At 40.8% G+C, this 21,217-nt stretch overlaps 1 protein-coding gene across 1 annotated transcript; it reads right to left on the bottom strand.

Moving 5' to 3' along the window:
* Positions 1–1,351: 1,351 nt before the first annotated feature.
* On the bottom strand, positions 1,352–18,382 carry LOC138802863 (TNFAIP3-interacting protein 1-like). Its single transcript, XM_069986571.1, has 8 exons — positions 18,089–18,382; positions 12,158–12,276; positions 11,220–11,388; positions 9,268–9,411; positions 7,609–7,737; positions 7,231–7,491; positions 4,993–5,118; positions 1,352–1,914 (listed from the first exon to the last, which is right to left on the bottom strand). The coding sequence occupies exons 2-8, from the start codon at positions 12,268–12,270 to the stop codon at positions 1,678–1,680; spliced, it is 1,179 nt and encodes a 392-aa protein (XP_069842672.1). The 5' UTR covers positions 12,271–12,276; positions 18,089–18,382; the 3' UTR covers positions 1,352–1,677.
* Positions 18,383–21,217: the final 2,835 nt, after the last annotated feature.

The following is a 21,217-nucleotide window of genomic DNA, read 5'->3' on the forward strand; positions in this document are numbered from 1 at the left end:
GCTCCCCCTCATTAGGTTTAGGGCGACATGAGACGCATCGCACTGTAACACATATTTACACATAAATATGTAAAAATAGGGAAAATTCAGTTCTTATCTGATTCAGACGTTCCACATACGATATTCATATCCATCTGGAAGAGGAGTTTCACATTCAGCGCAGATGAAGTGTTTCCTCTTTGTAGATTTTTTGCTAGCAGGGCTAGTGTCCATTTCAGACATCTGAAATAAAATTTTCCATTAATCCAATAGACCTAGTCTATAGGAATGCAGTGTGTTAATACACCACTAGATGGCAGTAAAGTTCCACTTACTTTGGTAATGCTTTTAACAGGTCTGTATACACAGGTTTTGCTAATCAAGGCAAATGCAGGATTCCAACACAGCAGGCAGCAATCCTAGATCTCTCAAGCTGAGAGACCTACATGCTGCCAGCACAGCAGACCTTTTTAAACTGCTGGAGGCAAGCGTGCGCAGCCGCGCCGCCCCCACGCCGCCGGAAACACGTCAGAATGCCATGGAACGCATCTGCGCTCCACGGCGCATCACTTCCGCCCAGAGGGCCGCGACCGGAAGTGACGTTCAACTTGGTGGAACGCATCTGCGCTCCATCGCCCGGCCGAGCCGGGATGCGATCTTTAAATTTTAAAATAGACGTGGAAAGCGCTCCACGTCTAAAGAGGCTGAGGCACAAGTTACTGCCTCCGGATACTGGCCTGAGAAAGGCTCCAGCGATGATCTGTCTGCAGCCTAAGGAGGAGGGACAGGGTCCCATGGGGCTGCAAGGAAATGAAGAAAAAAAGACTGAGGTGTGTGGGGAGGTGGGGCTTATTTATACTTCCTTATCGCAGGGGCGATAATACCCCATATGTTGTGATGCCAATGGGACGATAGGGAAGTGCAGCACTCTCTGTCCGGGGAGAAAGGGGTTACAGCTATGATGAGATTACCTCCGCAGTCCTGTCCCCTGATGCAAGCCCCAGCCTGAAGTGGATCTTCTATGATTTGGAAGGTGAGGGAGACTCCTGGGTCAGAGTACTGTGCTGTAGACCAAGCTATGCAGCTCATTACCCTCCCCCACTCGCCCTCCCACCCAGTACAGGGAGCTCTTAAACCAAGTTACAATTTTGGAAAACTGTGAGCTCTTAAACCAAAACACTCTTACTCCCAGTTACTTTTAAACCAAGTTACTGTATATAGTAAACATCACCAAAAATTCTTAAAACATATGTCAAATATAAAGGTTCGTTTTAAAAATTAGGTCATCCAATGGCACATTCTCTGTAAAACATAAATTTACCTCAGATGTTGCCTAATTAAAAAACAGAACGGACTACAACATGACAGCATATATAGAAGATTGCTGTTTAATAAATAATGTACAGTTTACAAGAAAGAAGCTTCTTTATATTATCAGGACTTCACTACCAAATCAAATTAAACATTATCTGGATAGTATTGGTTCTAGATATTTGGGCACAGAAGGACATAACATAATTTATTTTATTTTTTTTTTAAATAAACAGTCTAAAGCACATTTCAACATAAAAATGTCTATGATAATTCATGATATAATTCTATTTACTTAGATAAATTTCATCAGTTAAGAAATGAAGGGAAAAAAAAAACATTGGTTTGGTTGGCTGATGTATTGCACAGAAACATCTATGCCTTTCTCTAAAACCCCACGCAATGTTTTTGAGCTGTTTCCTCTATCTTCCTTTCAGTGAGTTCCTTGTTGCTGCCACTTCTGGAAAGCCTGCCAGTGCTCTCGAATGCCCCCTTGCAGTGCGTCACATTATTGCAGCGATGAACAAGTATTGGTTCACGCGTTGTATTTCGGCTCCTGAGAAGACGTTGTAAGACTTGCTTATCACAACGTTCTCTTCGAAAATCGTCTTCATATATCTTTAACTGTGGGAACAACATAGTACAGTGAAATATAAGAGTGGATTCACACTTTGCACAGTTAATGAGAAATTTTTGATTGCAGTATAATTTAGTCAGTAGGGTTGTAACAAATTCTATTTACTAACAGGTGAAAAAATCTGCTGTATCCTGTGGATTTTCAAACCCCTATGATTGAGGCCGCATCTGCTATCAGCCAAGATTTTGCCTGATGGGGGCTGCCATGCCTTTACAGTGCCCCTAAACTTACAATGGCATTGGGTTACAATACTTTCAACATACATTGGTCCTTTCTAAACCATTGTAACTTGTAACAAGTGCTATAGATAGTCTAGATCTTTGGCACATGTTAATAGATGATTGACCAATAAAAGCTGAAATACTGTTAAAACCCCAGTATTAGTGAAGTGCATGTACTGGTTGGCTGGTATCTCCTCTCTACAGTACAGTGTGATACTACAAGAGTTGAGTAGCTTGTTTGTTTGTTTTTTCATTGTTTGTATTTTTAAAAAACCTTCCTTGGAGATAGGGGGAATTTAGTACACCAAATGTGCAGTACAAACTTTTTCCACCCCAGGTCAAACTGGTTCCACAGATGGCACGAACTAGTTGTTATATTTTCCACAAACCACTTTATTTGAATAGGCAATGTGTAAAATGTGTCTCTGGCCTGGAACCGACCCTTTCTCAGGTACTGGTTGGAATACATAGAATTCCAGATTTACTAAACATATGACTGGTAGCCATATCTGATTTATCAGGAAACCACCCCTCTGGGTCATTTTTAATACATAACCACCTTTTTAGCATATTTCTAAGTGTTCTTAATTACCCCAAGCTGTGGCTTCTTGTTTTAAATTGAGGGTATGGCACCAGTCATGTATCAACAGCTGTCCATAACTAACATTTTCTGCTTTTCTCTATACCCCTTTTTGTCTATTTCAATCAGTTACTATGTAACTGTCCTATTACTGATCCTATTGCTTTGGATCAGCTAATTTTGACAAGCAACCCTGGAAAGCTTAGAGTGGAGTTTCAGATTAGCTAGTAGCCTTCTATGTAAATGACATTGTAAACATTGGTCCCTAGCACCACACACTGGAGAAATGAAATATTACACAGTTCCCTTTTGAAATCAATTTATATAATATGAACATGTTGATGCTCTTGGTAGGTTCTGTTTAATAGATTAGAACTTTAAATGGGGGTCCTCTCTTTATTAACCTACAATTCTTTTATGTTGATTTTAAAAACTGATTTTCTAAACGACAAAACCCCTTTTAGTTGCATTTCTTGCTGCCAAATGTTTTAGTGGTGGTAACTTTTGGTGGGTTCAGAAATGGTGGAATTGGCACTATTTTTTCCTTCCAAAATCTGTGGCACAGGCTTGTGGGTGTGAGCACAGCCTAAGAGCCCTATTACACGGAGCGATAATCGTCCGAATCAGGACAATTCGGCCAATTATCGATCTTTATAATAGAACGATCAGCCGATCATTGGCTGATCGTTTCTTGAGGTCCTGACCTAAAATCATCGGGCGCGCATTGCTACGTGTAATAGTGGTGCGTGACTGGTGATTGTAGTATAAAATAATAAAATATTAACTCCCCTTACCACGTTCCATGGTGTCCTCGGAGGCCTTCCCCGGTGTTTGCAGCTCAGCCTGCTCTGCACTGTCAGGCCGCGGCTGCTCAGCCATTCACTGGATGAGACAGGCCGTGGCCTGTGATTGGCTGAGCAGCCGGCGGCCTGTCAGTGCAGAGAATGTAGAGCTGCAAAGGTAAGGGGAGTTAATACCTTATTATTTTATGCTAAAGGCAAGGGCTGCACGGACATCACAAACTATGTTGCCCGATAGTCAGCCCATCTAACTGCTCAGTAAACGAGTGCTGATCTAGCAGATCGGCGCTTGTTTAAAGTTTATGATCTAGCTGAGTAATAGGACCCTAATGGTGGTTTTACATGGAACGATTTATCGTTCGAATTTGCACGATAATGGTCGAATTCGAACGATAATCGTACGTGTAAACGCAGCGAACGATTAAGCGACGAGCGAGAAATCGTTCATTTTGATCTTTCAACAACTTCTCAAATCATCGTTGATCGGTGGCAAAAAATTTGCAGATCGTTCCATGTAAACAGTCTTTCAACGATTTCACCTATGTATGAGATAGGCTTAAGTGATCACAAAACGATTTTTCCATACGATGTATCGTTCCGTGTAAACGCTGATCGTTATGAAAAAAACATTGTTCATTCTAAATCGTTAATCGTGCGATCGGGCGAATTATCGCTCCGTGTAAAAGTGCCATAATCCATTGTTGGAGTTGAATCACAATATGTCACCATGTAGCCCTAGCATAAAAGCTGCTAAGAGTGCAGACTTGCAGTTAATAACAGTCTTTTTTAGCCGAAATAGCTGTCACCATGAGGCTCAATAAGGGAGGTTTATCAAACTGGTATAAAGTAAAATTGTCTTAGTAGCCCCTAGCAACCAATCAGATTCCACTTTTCATTCCTCACAGACTCTTTGGAAAGTAAAAGGTGAAATCTAATTGGTTGCTAGGGGCAACTGAGCCAATTCAGTTTACACCATATTTAATAAATCAGTAGTAAATTGCAGAGTATGGCCATGGGTATAAATCCAACCAATATTTGCATCTTAACTTGCTTCTAATGTATATGGAGATTGAAAAGAAACTGACTTAGTTAATTGATTAATGCTGCGTTTACACAGAACGATTATCGTGCGAATTCGCACAATAACGATCGAACCCCAAACGATAATCGTACGTGTAAACGCAGCGACCGATCAAACGACGAGCGAGAAATCGTTCATTTTGATCTTTCAACAAGTTCTCAAATCATTGTTGATTGTTCGCAAAAAAATCGCAGATCGTTCCGTGTGAACAGTCGTTCGCCAATTTAACCAATGTGTGAGATAGGCTTTAAGCGATCGCAAAACGAATTTCCGTACGATATATTGTACCGTCTAAACTCTGATCGTTATGAAAAAAAAATCGTTACTCTGACATCGTTAATCGTACGATCGGGTGAATTATCGTTCCGTGTAAACAGTCCGACCTGTTCTTTTAGGATCAGCATTTGCTCTCTCATTTCTTTTTCTTTCTTCTTTAGCTTCTCATTCTCTGTTTTCATGCGTTCTCGATCTGTGTGCTCAGTCTTATAATCTGCTTCATAAATTTCCGTCTAAAGCAGAGGAAAGAATAAAACCTTAATCTTTATATCTGTGCACATAAAATCACATCCACACTCATTGGTCCTGGCAGGTAATTTTGTAGTCTCACGGCATGTGAGTGTGTGGGTTTGTCTACATACAACAGGACCATTTACACAGAAAGATTATCTGACAGATTACCTGCCAAGGATTTGAAGCTAAAGCCAGGAATGGATTTGAAAAGAGGAGAAATCTCAGGCTTTCCTTTATGACCTGTTCCCTGTTTATAGTCTGTTTCTGGCTTTGGCTTCAAATCTTTGGCAGATAATCTGTGTAAATGGACCCATAGTGTGAGAACCCAACCATAAAGCTTGTTGTATACTACTGCTCCAAAGAAAACAGATACTGTATAAACACAAGGCAAAAACTTCTTATATAGTTCCTAAAAATGGTCCTGCCACCATAGCAAACTGTGATTGCTCTTTTGTATTTGGTCTTGTGTTTCCAGGCATAAACCATGATAAATTAGGCATGGGAGGAGCCCCATTCGCTGCCCATCTTGCAATCAGGCTAGCGGGGGATATGGCTAGCGTACGCCATGGAAAAGGTAAGAATCTGTGCCTTTTCTGCAGCGTATGATGGGCAGATTTTTTTTATAAATGTGCCTCTATGACTCTTTTCCTAATTGGCACATGCAGGGATTAAACTACTTGATTTATATATATCTGTATATATATCTTTATATATCTGTATATATATCTTTTCAGGAAGCTAAACACCAACCTTAAAAAGCAAGTGGTGGATGTTCAGAGATGTAAACACTACTGACTACTAAGTGAATATATCAGGTCTGTACCAGGTACAGAGCTGAAGAGGATAGGGAGATAAAACAAATGATGCCTTTATCTTGGATGATGACCTTTTGCAAAGTTTTAAAAGTGCATTTTTCCTTGGAAGCTGAAGTGACGCTGAGCCACAGCATGCACGCCTCTTCCTTCCTTGGTAATTGAGAACAGGGCTGGAGGCTCAGTCCTTTACATTGATCATACAAGACAGGAAAGGTGTAGGAGGAAAGAGGCATGCATGCTGGGGCTCAGCATAATTTCTGTTGCACTTCAACTTCCAAGGAAAAATGCAATGTTATAGCTCTGCAAATGGTAATCAGTAGAGATGAGCAAACCTTGAGCATGCTCGAGTCGATCCGAACCCGAACTTTTGGCATTTGATTAGCGGTGGCTGCTGAACTTGGATAAAGCCCAAAGGCTATGTAGAAATCATGGATATAGTCATTGGCTGTATCCATGTTTTCCAGACAACCTTAGAGCTTTATGCAAGTTAAGCAGCCCCAGCTAATCAAATACCGAACGTTCGGATCGACTCGAACACGGTTCGCTCATCTCTAGTAATCAGCAAAGACAAAGGCATCATTAGTTTTATCTCCCTATCGCCTCTCCACCTGTGTCAGCAGCTCTGTCACCCCTCACCCCTATATGGCAAGAAAGGTGGATTTAAAGCAAACTTAGCTTAAAAGAGATTAAACTCATAATGAAAAATGCATAATGTAAAAGTCAACACAAGAAATAAGACATGAGGTGAGCAACTTTCTAAAGCAATGAAAGTTTCTGTTCCAACTTCCAAACAAATGACTATAATATTTCATGGACTTGAAGCATGTTTGCCTCCTCAAAAATCCATTTATAATTGAATGTTAGATTTTGCCACCAAAGCAAAAAGCGATTTGTTTCCCCTTCAATGCCCTTGTCATGACCCCCTCTCCCCTTATGTTTGCAAACACTGCAGTTCCTCTGGACAAAGGAGTTCTTTACCCAAAGCAGCTAAAGATGTATTTACACAGAGATTATCTGGCAACCAAAGGCAGGAATGGATTTGAAAAGAGAAGAAATCTTACTCTTTCCTTTATGACCTGATCTCTGTTCATAGTCTATTCCTGGTTTTGGCTTCAAAAATCTGTCAGATAATCTGTCTGTGTAAAGGCACCATAAAGCGATAAGACCCAACACGGCTGGGCCTCATGGCTTTCTGGGCCCTTGAGCAGCCTCGTGGTCTGCATTACCAGTATATTTGCTCTTGTTAGTTAAACCTGTTCTCTTTTCAGTTAGTTGAGCTATGTTATATATGAATACCTGACATTTTAGAGCTTGCAGCTGTTCCTTGAGCAAATTAATATCCCGCTCAGTAGCAACAGTTTTAATTTCTTGCTTATTTGTATGTCTGTGAAAGGTCTTGCTTGGGAGTTTGTGGTCCTGACTTGTCTGTTGGTTCTTGGAAATTTGTTCAACTTTCTCAGACAAATGGTCAGAACATCCTTTACAGTTCTGCGGCTGTGCCATAACTGCAGGAACAATAGATGGTGTAGGGCCAGGGTGGATATTCATTTCTTTGGCCTGATAGTAGAAACAATATAGGTCACATCGTAAATCTTGACATATCTTTTTTAACATAATATTTTATTGTTTCATTTCTATACCAGCATATGTTTTTATAGCTAAAGAATTACTTACACTATGCGCACCACGCTGAGTAAGTGTGTTGAAGTGCAGAATACCTTCTAGATGCCGCACATATTCCTGCAGCTTCTGATTTCTTTTCATTTCCTGATGTAGTGAAGTCTCATAAAACTCCCTCTTACTCTAAGAAAATATTCAATTCATAGATAAACCAATATGTTTAAATTTACAGGATAGGCTTTAATATTAAAAGGGGTACTCCAAGCAGAAGTAAAAAAAAAAACAAAAAACAGGGAGGGCACGGGGTGATGGGAGCATAGTAACAAAGTTATACTTGCCCGTCCCATTGCCCCCACAGCCACACTGCTCACTGCCACCCTCCAGTCTCCTATTTCTTCCGGGTTCCTTTGTCGTCCTGGCACCACAGGAACCAGCCAGTTTCTGTGACTTGCTTAGCCAGTCAGTGACTGCAGAGATGTCCAGCCTCAGTCACTGATTTGCTAAGCAGGCATTTCTGAGCAGGGTTGTGACGTCACAGGACAGAAGACCAACAGGTGACTGTGAGCGGTGATGCTGCACTGGCAGGGGGAGGGGGGGGGACACTAGGACTGGTTATTCACGTTCCAAACAGCTGTTAGGTCAAAGAAAATACATGGTACCTTCCCTATTTCCAGCTATGCTTCTAAAATGTAGAGGAATGTAGTGAAATATTGACTATTCATGAAGAGGAGGGAGGAGTGGTAAGTTGTGGCACAAAAAACAATTTGATACTTCATTACAGTAAGATTGTGCATAATCCGCTGCATGGACAAATTACCAAAAGGTACCATGCTCACTAGGGGACTGCCAGCTGCAGTACACTGTCAGCACCTTAGGTAGGGCCCAGGTGCTGACAGATTCTCTTTAAGCTCAATTCACTTCAATGGAACTGAGTTGCAAAACCCTTTCTCTAGGAGAAACTGGTCATGTTTCAGGGTGCCTGCTCCACCTTAAATGAGCTCCCTTAAGAAATCCCCCCTCCCCGCAGCTCGGTGTTTGCAGCACATTGTTGGACCAAAAGGGCTCTCTGCTGTCACAATAAACCTTGATGCAGCTTTCTGGCATCATAGCAGCTGCAGGGGGCTGGGGATGGTGGCCCGGGGCAGTAGCCCTGTTTGCCCCCTACCCTAATGCTGGCCTCAGCTAGTGCTTTAAAGGGGTTTTTCACTGAGACATAACTTTTGATATGTTGCTGCCCATAGTGAGACAAATAATTAATTCCATACTTATCTATGTATCTATTGCTGTATTATTTAGTCTCATTTTCCAAGTTCTGAGCTGCTGCTTTCTGCTAAAGAAAAGAGGAGAAATCTCAGTCTTTCCTTTATGATCTGTTCTCTCTTTATAGTCTGTTCCTGGCTTTAGCTTTTAAAAATATGTTAGATAATTTGTCTGTGTAAATGCAGCCTAAATAGATCATAACAAGTATGGAATAAATTGTTAGTCTCACTTTGGGGGGCCACATATCAAAAGTTATGTTTGAGTGGAATACCCCTTTAATATCAGCATGTCAGCACTATGCAGAAATGCTGAGGCTAGAAAACAGGGTTGGTGCCAATGTATAGACCACTGCAGACCATGTATTATTGATATATGAAACATATATGGCTTTGTGTGTGTCTAACAATCACTGTGTTTTTATGGTATACCTATTGTTATATGGTATTGTTATACCTGCTCATGCTCCAACTTCATACTCAGTTTATCACTGTGTTGTCTTAGGAGCTGCACTTCATCCTGCAATGTCCTAGCTGTATGATGCAGTCTTTCTGTTGTGCTGCGATATATTTCATCCCATTGTTGGTTCAGTTCCATCAACTGTAAATGAATACACAATTTTAATAATTATTAACAGCTCCCCACAGATATTAATATTTTGCCCCACTTTTTAAAGGGGATATCCAAGCTTTGAAAGCTGATGGGCTGGATAATATGGGCTGGATAATAAAGACAAGTGATGAAGCCTATCATATTGCTGGAGCAACTCTTTATTCAGCATGTGTCCTCAGGCCTTAGGCCATCAATATTGCCTAGGCAGCGTTCAACTTCCAGCTGTCCTACCAAATGCTGCAGCCTCTTATATGTTCACCTTTTCTCAATTGGTAAAAAAATTGAGAGTTCTCAGTGTTTGATACATTTTAATGACTGAAAAAGATGTTGACAAAATCGGAGTTTTCCAGACTCGTACATCATCTTCTAGGAGTCTTGAAAGCTCAAATTATGTCAACATATCACAGTATCACATACTGAGATTTTAAAATTTTTGTATCATTTTTATCTACTAGCTAACTCGGTACACAGAAGTTTTTTCTTTTACGTCATCTCATTTGAGCACTAATGCTTCCTAAAATGTTCCTGTCACAAAAAAAAAAAAAAAAACAAGTTTTAGCACAGAAAAGTGCCCAGCAAAACCAATACCATTAATCACTATGCAGGTGCAAGCTGCCATGGCTTAAATAGACAAATACAGAAGAGTGCAACCAGGGCTGTGGAGTCGGTAAGCCGCAGCATGGTGAGTGATCCTGTGTTCTCCATGGGGACAGGAAAGTTAAGCCACAGCCAGAGAGTTCTGACTGCGTTTCTCTATCACTGACGCTCGGCCACTATATTCACAGACATCATCTTTCAGTGGATGGTCAGTAAAGCCCCATACATCTTATACCAGTGGGAACAGCTGAAAAAAGTATTAAAGCGTAACTGTCATTTTTTTTTTATTGCAGAAATCAGTAGTATAAGCGATTTTAAGAAACTCTGTAAGGGTGCGTTCACACCTACAGGATCTGCAGCAGATTTGATGCTGTGTTCAGTTATTTAAATGAAATCTGCTGCAGAAAATCAGCTGCAGATCCTGTAGGTGTGAACGCACCATAATAGGTTTTATCAGCCAAAAAAGCCTCCTTCTGTACTCAATTTCCCAGCCTCCCCCCCTGACTTCTTATCTGTGCATTATCAGGCAAACACGTCTTCATTACAGAGAAACCAGTGAAGACGGGTTCTGCTCTCTCCATTCTATCCTTATGGAGGAGGGAGGGGCCGAGGGAGATGAGGGAGCAGGAAGAGGTGACATGAAGGTCAGCTGTTTGTAGACTGTCTGGGCACCTAAAACGCTGGATTCAGGTTTCAGAAAGGTCAGTGCTTATCTATGAACTTACTGAGAGAAGATTGCAGGGTGTTGTGCTGTGCAGGACTGCTCCGTGCTCAGTCACTCCTAACAGCCCCTCCCCTCTCCATAGCCACATAATGGAGACAGAAATCCTGCTTCATCTGATGTGAGGGGGGAGGCTGGGAGATTGCTTTTTCAGTCCAGAAGGAAACTCTTTTAGTACATAAAACCTATTACAGAGTTTCTTAAAATCGCTTGCACTGTTGATATTTAATATTTTAAGAAAAATGACCCTGAAATGACAGTTACGCTTTAAGGCCTTTAGTAAGCACTTCCTCTCCAACTCTAGTGACCAGTAAGCATCTGTGAACTCTCAGACCCAGGCTAATTAAACTTTTGACATGTCTTTGTGACACGTTAAAAGTTTTTTTTTAGAACTGTTAATCTAAGGATAGACCCTGAGGATAGCCCCTTTTATATTTGTCTTTAAAACCATAAATCTATTAAAGATGTAAAGAAATACCTCTGCATTGAGCCTACGAAGATCTGTGTTCTTGTTGAGCAGTTGCAACTTTTCCTCATCAGAGGCTGTCACTGACATACTTTCTGTAATCACAGTCCTTTGGCTCTCAGAATCCAGTCTCTCACCAATAACAGGGACAGTGTGAACCAAATAGGACATAGAGCCCTGGCTGTAAATTAAAAACAAAGAGGGCTGTCAACTATCCAGAACTTATATTAATTCTTAAAGTGGATCTGTCAGCAGCTAAAGAGGCATTTTTTTTAATTTTCATGGTGCTTTCCAGCACATGTAACTGAGGCTTAAATGACCAGGAGTTGTTCCCCACCATAGCAAGGTCCAGAGTTACCCAGCCCTTCTACTATTCACTGCCTCTTTGTCTGCTCTCAGACGAGTGGGGGGTGCATGCAAGCTAGTCAGAGGCAGTAAATAATAGGAAATGGATTTAGCTAACCCAGGGATCTTTAGGTGTTTGGAAACGCCCCTTTGGCACTTGAGCCTCATTTACATATTACCAAATAAGGCTTATATCTTGGCACTGGAAAGAACTATGGAGGTGAAAATAGATATACACAAAAACCAGCCAGGGGCTAATATTATACTAATGTTTAGCTGTGGTCAGTTTTTTTTAAAATCCTAATTATTTTGCAGTCATACACTTTACAGTAGAAACTAACAATATATACATATTTTATAGTTATTTATGAACATATCCACGTATAAGTAGATGGTCAGCAAAGCATCAAAACGGTTGTTCTAGGACACCGATTTTCAATATTTCTGCCTGGTGTACTTATTTATTTATTTTTTGTTTTGTTTTACTCTTACCAAGACAAAACAATTTGAAGGCCAAACATGAGCTATTCTTATATGTAGAATGTTCCAGCAGAGGCACAGTAACTAGTCTTATTACTTTTATGACAATTGGTTATAAAACTTACCCCAAAGAAGTTTCATCATAAGTAGGTTCCTCATCATTGGTCCAGCTTGCTTGAAAATCCAGATCTTTATTTGCGAGTGAAGTAGAAAAATGGATGACGGCAGCGTTTTCCATTCTGTCCTGTAAACAGTTAAAGCTTAAGAATACAGTATGTAGTTTGTCTGAAGATAAAAATGGATGTGGCCTACTCCTGCAATACACTGGACTCCCAGAGCCATCATTTGCAGCACTGGCTGAACGGTCCTCCTGGGGGGTGGGGGGCAATCAAATGATTGCTATGAGGCCCAGCCATAAGGCATTTCTTTCTTGAGCTACTTTTCTACTGTTTTACCTTTAGGCTTTGTTCACACACAAACAAACCCTTTTGTTGTTAACCAGGTTTTACTCCCCTTAGATCTTTTGGGAATTGTTGTTCTCCCTAGAACTTCTATAAACATCTGGGCAACAGCTATTTTCCTCTGGTATCAGCAAGAACGTTCTATTCCTTACACATAACAGTAACTATGTGTTCTTTGGACCAACTCCTTTCCAATTGGTGTTCTTGGCATACACCCTTGTAACTGATTGGTGCAAAAAGTCACATGATCCACTCCACAGACTTCAGCTGCACCCCCCACCACCACATCACAGAGACTTCGCTTCTCACAGTATCACAAATCGATGTAATAGATCTCTCTTTATGTGGTTGATCTTGCCATTACAGTTCTGTTTGTCCTAAATAATATATGTCCTGTTGAGACTTTCGTAAAGGTCAGGAAAAAAAAAAGAAAATACAACTTTACTGAAAGAGTAGTAGATGCTTGGAGCAAACTTCCAGCAGGTGTGGTTGATAAATCTACAATAACAGAATTTAAACATGCCCCCGCGGGCTCCACTCAGAATTCCGCCTGCCTCAGTGTCTCAATGATAATTATAGGGCGCCTCCACTCTCCGTGGCTTTCCACTGAAAGAATTGACCTGTCATTTCTTTCAGCCGAGAGCGGAGGCCCCCTATACTATCCGGAGTTCGCGGCTGGGATTCCGCTAAGATTTTCCGCCCCTACCCTCAGTGGTCTTTTTCTCCCGACAATCTTCTATTTTTCCGTTTAACCGTGCCAACTAGGGGTGTGGTCAGCACCTTTGTCAGTTTGATCCCTATGTGTATGTGTATTCCGTATGTCATACCAATGTATTCACTGATGTAATCTGATAGAGGGGTTCTCCCCAAAACGTGTCATTCTGTATATGTGACTATTCACAATACACCTGTTTTTATAGTGATTAGAGTTTTCTCACGTAAAAAATGGCTCAGAAACTGTCTCAGACTACTGTGTGGGAACATAGCCTCAGCCTGCATTTTTACCTCCTCAGCCTACGGCTACTGCTTGGGTGTAGTAAGAGCTCTAACAGTTACAACAGTCATAGCATTTACCTGCAGCCACCATTAGTAGGAGCTCAACACAGAGATCTTTTGCAGTTTCCATTGATTCTTATGCGCTGAGCTCCCTCTGATGGTGGCTACATGTATACCAGCTGCCTAGCATAAATACATTTGAAAATAGGCTGGTAAGACTGAATGCCATACTACATTCATTATTATTTATTATTAGACATGCAATTTAGGAAACCCTACAAGCTTCAAAATCAAGGTTTAAAAAAATTCTTCTTGTCCGCTACTGGGACAAATGTTGGGGAAAACACAGTACAAACTGCAGGTTTTAGGCTGCCTTTACACAGAAAAATTTATCTGACAGATTTTTAAAGCCAAAGCCAGAACAGACTATAAACAAAGAACTGGTCATAAAGGAAAGGCTGAGATTTCTCCTCTTCTCAAATCCATTTCTGGCTTTGGCTTCAAAAATCTGTCAGATAAATCTCTGTGTGTAAAGGCAACCTTAGGGCCCTTTTACACCAACAGATTATCTGACAGATTTTTTTGAACCATTCCTGGCCTATAAACAGAGAACAGGTAATAAAGGAAAGACTGAGATTTCTCCTCTTTTCAAATATATTACTGGCTTTGGCTTAAAAAAAACAGATTTTGGAAGCCAAAGCCAGGAATGGATTTGAAAAGAGGAGAAATCTCAGTCTTTTCTTTATGACGCGTTATCTGTTTATAGTCTGTTCCTGGCTTTGGCTTCAAAGATCTGTCAGATAAATCTGTCTGTGTAAATGCACCATTAGCCTATACCATATCCGTGAACACGGTGTGCACCCTATTGATAAACCAGCAGCACACTGCATAGCAATGAGATACTGACACACCACACCTGCTGTTAGGTCCCTTTAGAGCAGTGCTTCTCATACTGCGTTTACACGGGACGATTATCGTTCGAATTTTCGGTATAACGATCGCATTTGAGTGATAATCGTTCTGTGTAAACACAGCAAACGATTAAGTGACGAGCGAAAAATCGTTCATTTTGATCTTTCAACATGTTTACAAATCGTCGTTCATCGTTCGCTAAAAATTTGCAGATCGCTTTGTGTAAACAGTCTTTCAAAGAGTCAATCTATGTAAAAGATGGGCTTAAGCGATCTTAAAAACGATCGCAATAACGATTTTTCTTACAAATCTTCTTACGATTTTTCTAACGATTTATTCGTCTAAACGCTGATTGTTATAAAAGCCAAATCGCTGCTTCAAAATCGTTAATCGTTTGATTTGGCAAATTATCGTTCCGTGTAAACCCAGCATCAATTCAAGTCCTCAGGTCTCACCAACAGGTCATGTTTTGAGGATTTCCCATACAAAGATCACCTGTGCTAATATCTGATGCACTGAGTATAATTATATAACCTGTGAAATACTAAGAAATCCTAATAACATGACCTGTTGGTGAGGCCTGAGGACTGGAATTGAGAAGCACTGCTTTAGAGCATGAGGCACTGAGGATGAAAGTAGTTTTCTTACCTTGATCCTCAGCACCGGTTTCAGAAAATTTGTAGTTTATTTTATATGTAATTGAATCGGTAATAGTTCCAACAAATTTATTAACAAATTTGTTGGAACTATTACTGATGACTTTGGGTGTACCACTACAATCTGTGTATGCTGTACAAGTGATCTGATAACTTCCTGATTTGTTCATCACCTGCGCCATCTCTAAGGGGAGATCATTGCTTCTGCTGGGTCTAGCGGAGCACTTGCCTTCTGTCAAATTACCCAAAACATTATGTAATAGCCCATTGCTTCATATATTGGTCAAAGTAACTAATTATGTGTTCTGCATCCTTTTCTGCTTTTTTTGCTGACTAATGGTACTTTTACACGGAGCGATAATTCGCCCGATCGCACGATTAACGATTTTGAATGAACTATGTATTTTTTATAACGATCAGCGTTTAGACGGAACGATACATCGTACGGAAAAATCGTTATGCGATCGTTTTGCGATCATTTAAGATCATTAATCTCACACATAGGTGAAATCGTTGAAAGACTGTTTACACTGAACGATCTGCAAATTTTTTGTGAACGACCAACGATAATTTGAGAACATGTTGAAAGATCAAAATGAACGATTTCTCGCTTGTCGTTTGATCGTTCGCTGTGTTTACACGTACGATTATCGTTCGAATTCGATCGTTATCGTGCAAAAACCAACGATAAATCGTTCCGTGTAAAAGGACCATAAGACCACACCAACTAGCTTCTTCCTCCTAGCCCCTACTTTTCGAGACGTGAAACACATTTCCTTAGTCGCTTCAATGGGCTGGGTTTGCGATATTAGCCCTGCCCACTTAAGAGACGGAGGACATGTGACCTACTGACATCACCTTCAGTAGGCCTTGCCTCCAGTAAGCAGTGAGATTTCCCTGTACTATTTGGCTTTGAATCTGCAGTTAACTGGTTGGTAACCTTCCTTCGAAAGAGGGTGTGGATTTTAATGCTACCATACAACTTCAATAACTGACGGCAGATCGATCTTTCAGCCGTCAGTTATGTCTCCTGTCTGGCGCCTTATCCTCCCCATACATAGGAACATTTGGAACAGCCAAGCCATTCTGTATTCTTGGATTGGGTGGCTTTGCTATCCCCCTCCACCTGCCTGAGCATAAGGTGTAAAACTAGGGTTTAGGATAGAAAACTCCATCCAACCAAGATTGAGAAGATGTGGATGAAGGGGAGGGGGTTGGGGTAAATTTTATAAAATTTTAACATTATTTTTTAATTGTCTAAGGCTGGGTTCACCTGCGTTTTTACAGTCTGTTTAACATATACATTTTATGGTAGGAAAAACTGATGCAATTGTGTGCAATCCGTTTTTCCCACTCACCCTATGATGGGCACTTTTGGAGATTACCACCTCCCACTCCTCTGGACAGGAAATGGTCATCTGGATCCATAAAAAGAAGTCACCACTCCTTCATGGCCAGTTCTATTTCATGTCCTTTGGAGCAGGAGGTGGTTTCCCCCACCTCTCTAAAGGATCTGTGAAGAAGAGGGGACTGGGGTAACCGACACTCATACCTTAGTGCTGGCATCCCGGCGGCGTAGGTCTCCTCCATAGCAGCTGCAAAGTCTGGGCTTTCTCCCCTGCAACTGTCAGATGACTGCCTTCAGACCTCTCCTGGCTCCTCGGAATCTCCATCGGTGGCGTCCTCCTCCTCTGGCCCAACTTCTGGTTGGCCCGTATGTGTTAGTGGTGGAGGTGGCATCGTGCATGTCGGCTGATCATTGCCTCTTATTACATGAAACGATTATCAGCCGCAATGGCCGTTAATCGGCCAAATATGGCCGGTAATCGTTTTCTGTAATAGGGCCTTTAGGGTGCACTGACCTTGCAGTACTGTTTTATGTTTCTCTACAAATGACTTTCCCAATCATTAGTACCAGAAGGCTAATGTTATATTCAAATTGGACTTTATTTGGCAAGTGGCTTAACACTTAGTTTGCAAAAGAAGAGCCTGAGGAGCCTCAGGGGTGACTCCTGTAAGAAAACCACTAGAACCACCATATTAAGTGGCCCTATAAGTCAATGTAATGACAAGGGAAAAACCAAGGCCAGGTATCCATCCACATATAGCTGTTTCGGGATGTTGCCCCTCATCAGTGTGGAGCAGGATTCTGGCTAGGTGGGAGCAATGCATAGTAGAGCCATAAGAGAAACAGATCGCTGATCTCAGGGAGACCAGCCAAAGAATAACTTAGTTTATCCATGTTAGCTTGTATACACATTTTTCACTGACTGTAAAGCTTGGTGCCATTTGCAAAAATAGAAGTATCACTCAGTAATTCTCCTAATATCTTTGCAGATATTGAGCACACTGAGCACAGAGAATTATGCTGCGTTTACACGAAACGATAATTGGCCCGATCGTATGATTAACAGAGTCGGAGTAACGTTTTCTTTTCAATAACGATCAGCGTTTAGACGGAACGATACATCGTATGGAAAATTTGCTTTGCCATCGCTTAAGCCTATCTCACACATTGGTTAAATCGGCGAACGACTGTTCACAAGGAACGATCTGCAAATTTTTTGCGAACGATCAACGGCGATTTCAGAACATGTTCAAAGATCAAAATGAACGATTTCTCGCTCGTCGTTTGATCGTTCGCTGTGTTTACACATACGATTATCGTTCTAATTTGATCGTTATCGCGCAAATTCGCACGATAATAGTTACGTGTAAACGCAGCATTAGTGCTTCCCATTATTTGCATGCATGCACCCATCCACTAATTGAAATGATACTTTCAATACTGTGTATAGGCAGTCTAATATAAGTAATTCATGGTTGTAATCAGCTTCTCTGTCACTATGCTGCCTTCAGATTAGATAGCATAAATCTAGTGACAAAGTTTCTTTAACTAAATGAACAATCCCATTAAAAAAAAAAAACTTTAAATTGCGGTGAATCAGGACAATTTCATTCTTTTAAATAACATATATACAACATATGGAGGTAAATTAATCTGTAAAATGTGGGATTTAAAAAAACTTACCTTGTTATCAGTATTCCTTGGAAGCTCTTTAGTCTTCTGGTTTCGTCTCTTCTGTTTCACAACAGTTGTCTTGTTCCTCTTTTCTGACTCTGCCCTGTTATTTCCTATTTATGCTTTATACATACAGTATATATATTCTGAAGCTACTTTTTGTCAACAAATTTCTTTTTGTTTCTCTAAGTTTCCTTAATATTGTCTGGTGGTTGCAATATTTGTACAGCTTATATCAATCATTCTTTAGTTTCTTTTAGTCCATCTCTGTCGCATGTCCTGGTGACTTCTTTCTGTACTTCTAGCAGGAAGTCCTGTGTAGAAATTAGCGAAACCTAAGCTCAGTCAGCTGAGGCTTGTTTCGTCATCTGGGAAATAACCACTGCATATGTGTGGGAAAAAAAATTAAAATGTAACATTTCTATCCACCTGAAAACTTTTTGAAAATTTTTTGAGATGGCTTTAAATGTCATCCCCAGTGTTTAACCTCTTACTGTTACTGACCTCAAGAATATACATATTTGTTGCTTAATTTTTCTTTTCGTCACCTTCCAAGACCCATAATGTTTTGATTGAAAGACCTTTTGCGCCATGCCCCCAACTCAGATGCATACACAATGATGTCACTCATTGTGTGTGAGCCTCCAGCAGAAGTCCCTGCTGGCGTGAAAGGGGAAAGAAGGTGAGTATGTAGTATTTATTTATTTTGTTTTTGTTGAGTGATTGGAGACACTTGGGACAACTATCTTACCTCCAAGTGGGATTTTGTTTACCCTAAGGGCAAATACCTCCTGGAGCACACTTTTGTATACTTGGGGCAACTATCTACCTATAGAGGCACCATTTTATATCAGGGGCATCTTTCAACCTCCAGTGCGAGCCTATTTAAACTGTGATCACTATTTACAAACTTAGGGGCACCTATCTATTTACTGGAGGCTCCTGCTATTTTCATTTGGGGAACTGTGAGTGAGGAAATGAGGTGTTCGAAAGATGAGGAACCTAAGATGTTTGAGAAACATATTCTATGGATATGATTTATGCACCAGATGAGTTGCCTTGGCTGCCGGGGCCGTATAGAGAAGGAAAGGGAAGGCAACAAATCTATCATGACACCTGTAAGTGTAACTGTACTGTAATCTCCTACATTGTTTGCAGAGCCTGTGTAGAGCTGGTATCTACTGCTGTATGGGCATTGAATGAAGGTATTTATGGTCTTTTTGTAAAGTGTTCTCTTTAGGAACAGTATAATGCTATTATAAAGTCACTGTGTGGTGGTAATAGGCAATGTTATGATGTAGTGGTATTTTTTCCCCCTGGTATCCTGGTGACATTGGTAATATTAGTCTTATTAGTAATATTAGAATGGTGATATTATGTGTAGTTATGATGTGGCGGTATTTTTTGTTCCTGGTATACTGGTATTAGAAATGTTGGTCTTGGTATAGTGGATTTGGTCATTAACAGTAAGGTGGTAATATTTATGGTGATAATATTTTTTCCTTTTGTTTAACAGTGTGGAGTGGTCCCATCTGTGCGAGGTTTTGCCAAGATTTGGCTTAAGGGAGCTGTTCCTGAATTTAATTTAATTAAATTAATTTACAAAGAGCGAAGGTGAGAGTGTGTGTGAATGGGGAGTTTTCAAGATACTTTACACTGCAGAGCGGTACAAGGCAGGGTTGTCCTCTCTCACCCTTGCTCTTTGCGTTATCAATGGATAACATTGATAACTTGGTTGGTGAGGTGGACTTTATGGTAATGTGGGTTAAACAACAATAAGGGTTGCACAGAATATTTTTCAAGTATTAGAGATGAAGGTGGACATTACATACCCAAGGAACACACTATCCCTAATGGCAGTAAATGTTTGGCGATATGAGTTTACACCCCTATTAAGTAACAGTCAATTTCTAGAGGTGGAAAAAATCCCAGACCCCTACTACTGGTTGGTGAGAGGAATAAGATTAGTTTCACAATTTTGATTAGAGGCTAAATGAAAGAAACCAGAGGAGCTCCAGTATTAGGCAAAGAGATTTGTATATTAAGGTATAATCAGATTTATAGTACTTTTAAGGGATTAGAAGTTAGGGGGAGCACGAAGATGAGGGTGGAGAACCCAAAGGTAATCACAAAAAAAAGTAAAAGAGTTGGCTAATAGTCCTGCCCAGTAAAAACACCACATGTGAGGGTCATTTGGACTCACTTTTGTACATATTTGGACTTGCTTTTATACATTTTTTTTTACCAAATCCATTACATGGTCTGTCTTTTCTGAAAGGCCCCAGAGGCTGCAACAGCATAAAGCAAGAAGCACCACTAACCAACACAACACCATGAAGGCCAAGGATATCTCTAAACAAGTCAGGGACAAAGTTGTTGAGAAGTACAAATTATTGTTGGGTTACAAAAAAATATCCAAATCTCTGATGATCCCCGAAGCACCATAAAACCCATTATCATCAAATGGGAAAAAAATGGTACCACAACAAACCTGCCAAGAGAGAGCCACCCACCAAAACTCTCAGACCGGCAAGGGTCACATTATTCAGAGAGGCAGCATAAAGATCGAAGATAACCTTGGAGCAGGTGAAGAGTTCCCAAGCAGAGACTGGAGTACCTGTCCATAAGACCACAATTAGCCATATAGCTGGGCTTTATGAAACAGTGGGCAGAAAAAAAACCTTTACTTACATCAAAAAATATGAAGGCCAATTTTGAGTTTGCCAGAAGGCATGTGGGAAAACCACGAAATGCATGGAGGAAGGTGCTCTGGTCAGATGAGACCGTAAATAAACTTTTCGGCAAGCAAAGCAAATGTTATGTCTAGTGCAAAACCAACAAATCTCATTAGCCTGGGAACACCATTCCCACAGCTACCTCTTTACAAAGGCACATCAAACATGTTGAGGGGGGCTGAGTAGAATCTTTTAAATTAGCAATTCTGAGTGCGTGGGATTAGGGATATGCTATTACTAGTCTGCAATACTAGTGGATAAATACCAGATGCCCACACCGTGGGCAGCACGGTAGCTCAGTGGTCAGCACTGTAGCCTTGCAGTGCTGGGGTCCTGTGTTCAAGGGCAACATCCAAGGGCAACTTCAGTAAAGAGCTTGTATGTTCTCTTCGTGTTTGCGTTG

This window comes from Dendropsophus ebraccatus, chromosome 10, assembly GCF_027789765.1.
Source record: "Dendropsophus ebraccatus isolate aDenEbr1 chromosome 10, aDenEbr1.pat, whole genome shotgun sequence".
NCBI lineage: Eukaryota > Metazoa > Chordata > Amphibia > Anura > Hylidae > Dendropsophus > Dendropsophus ebraccatus.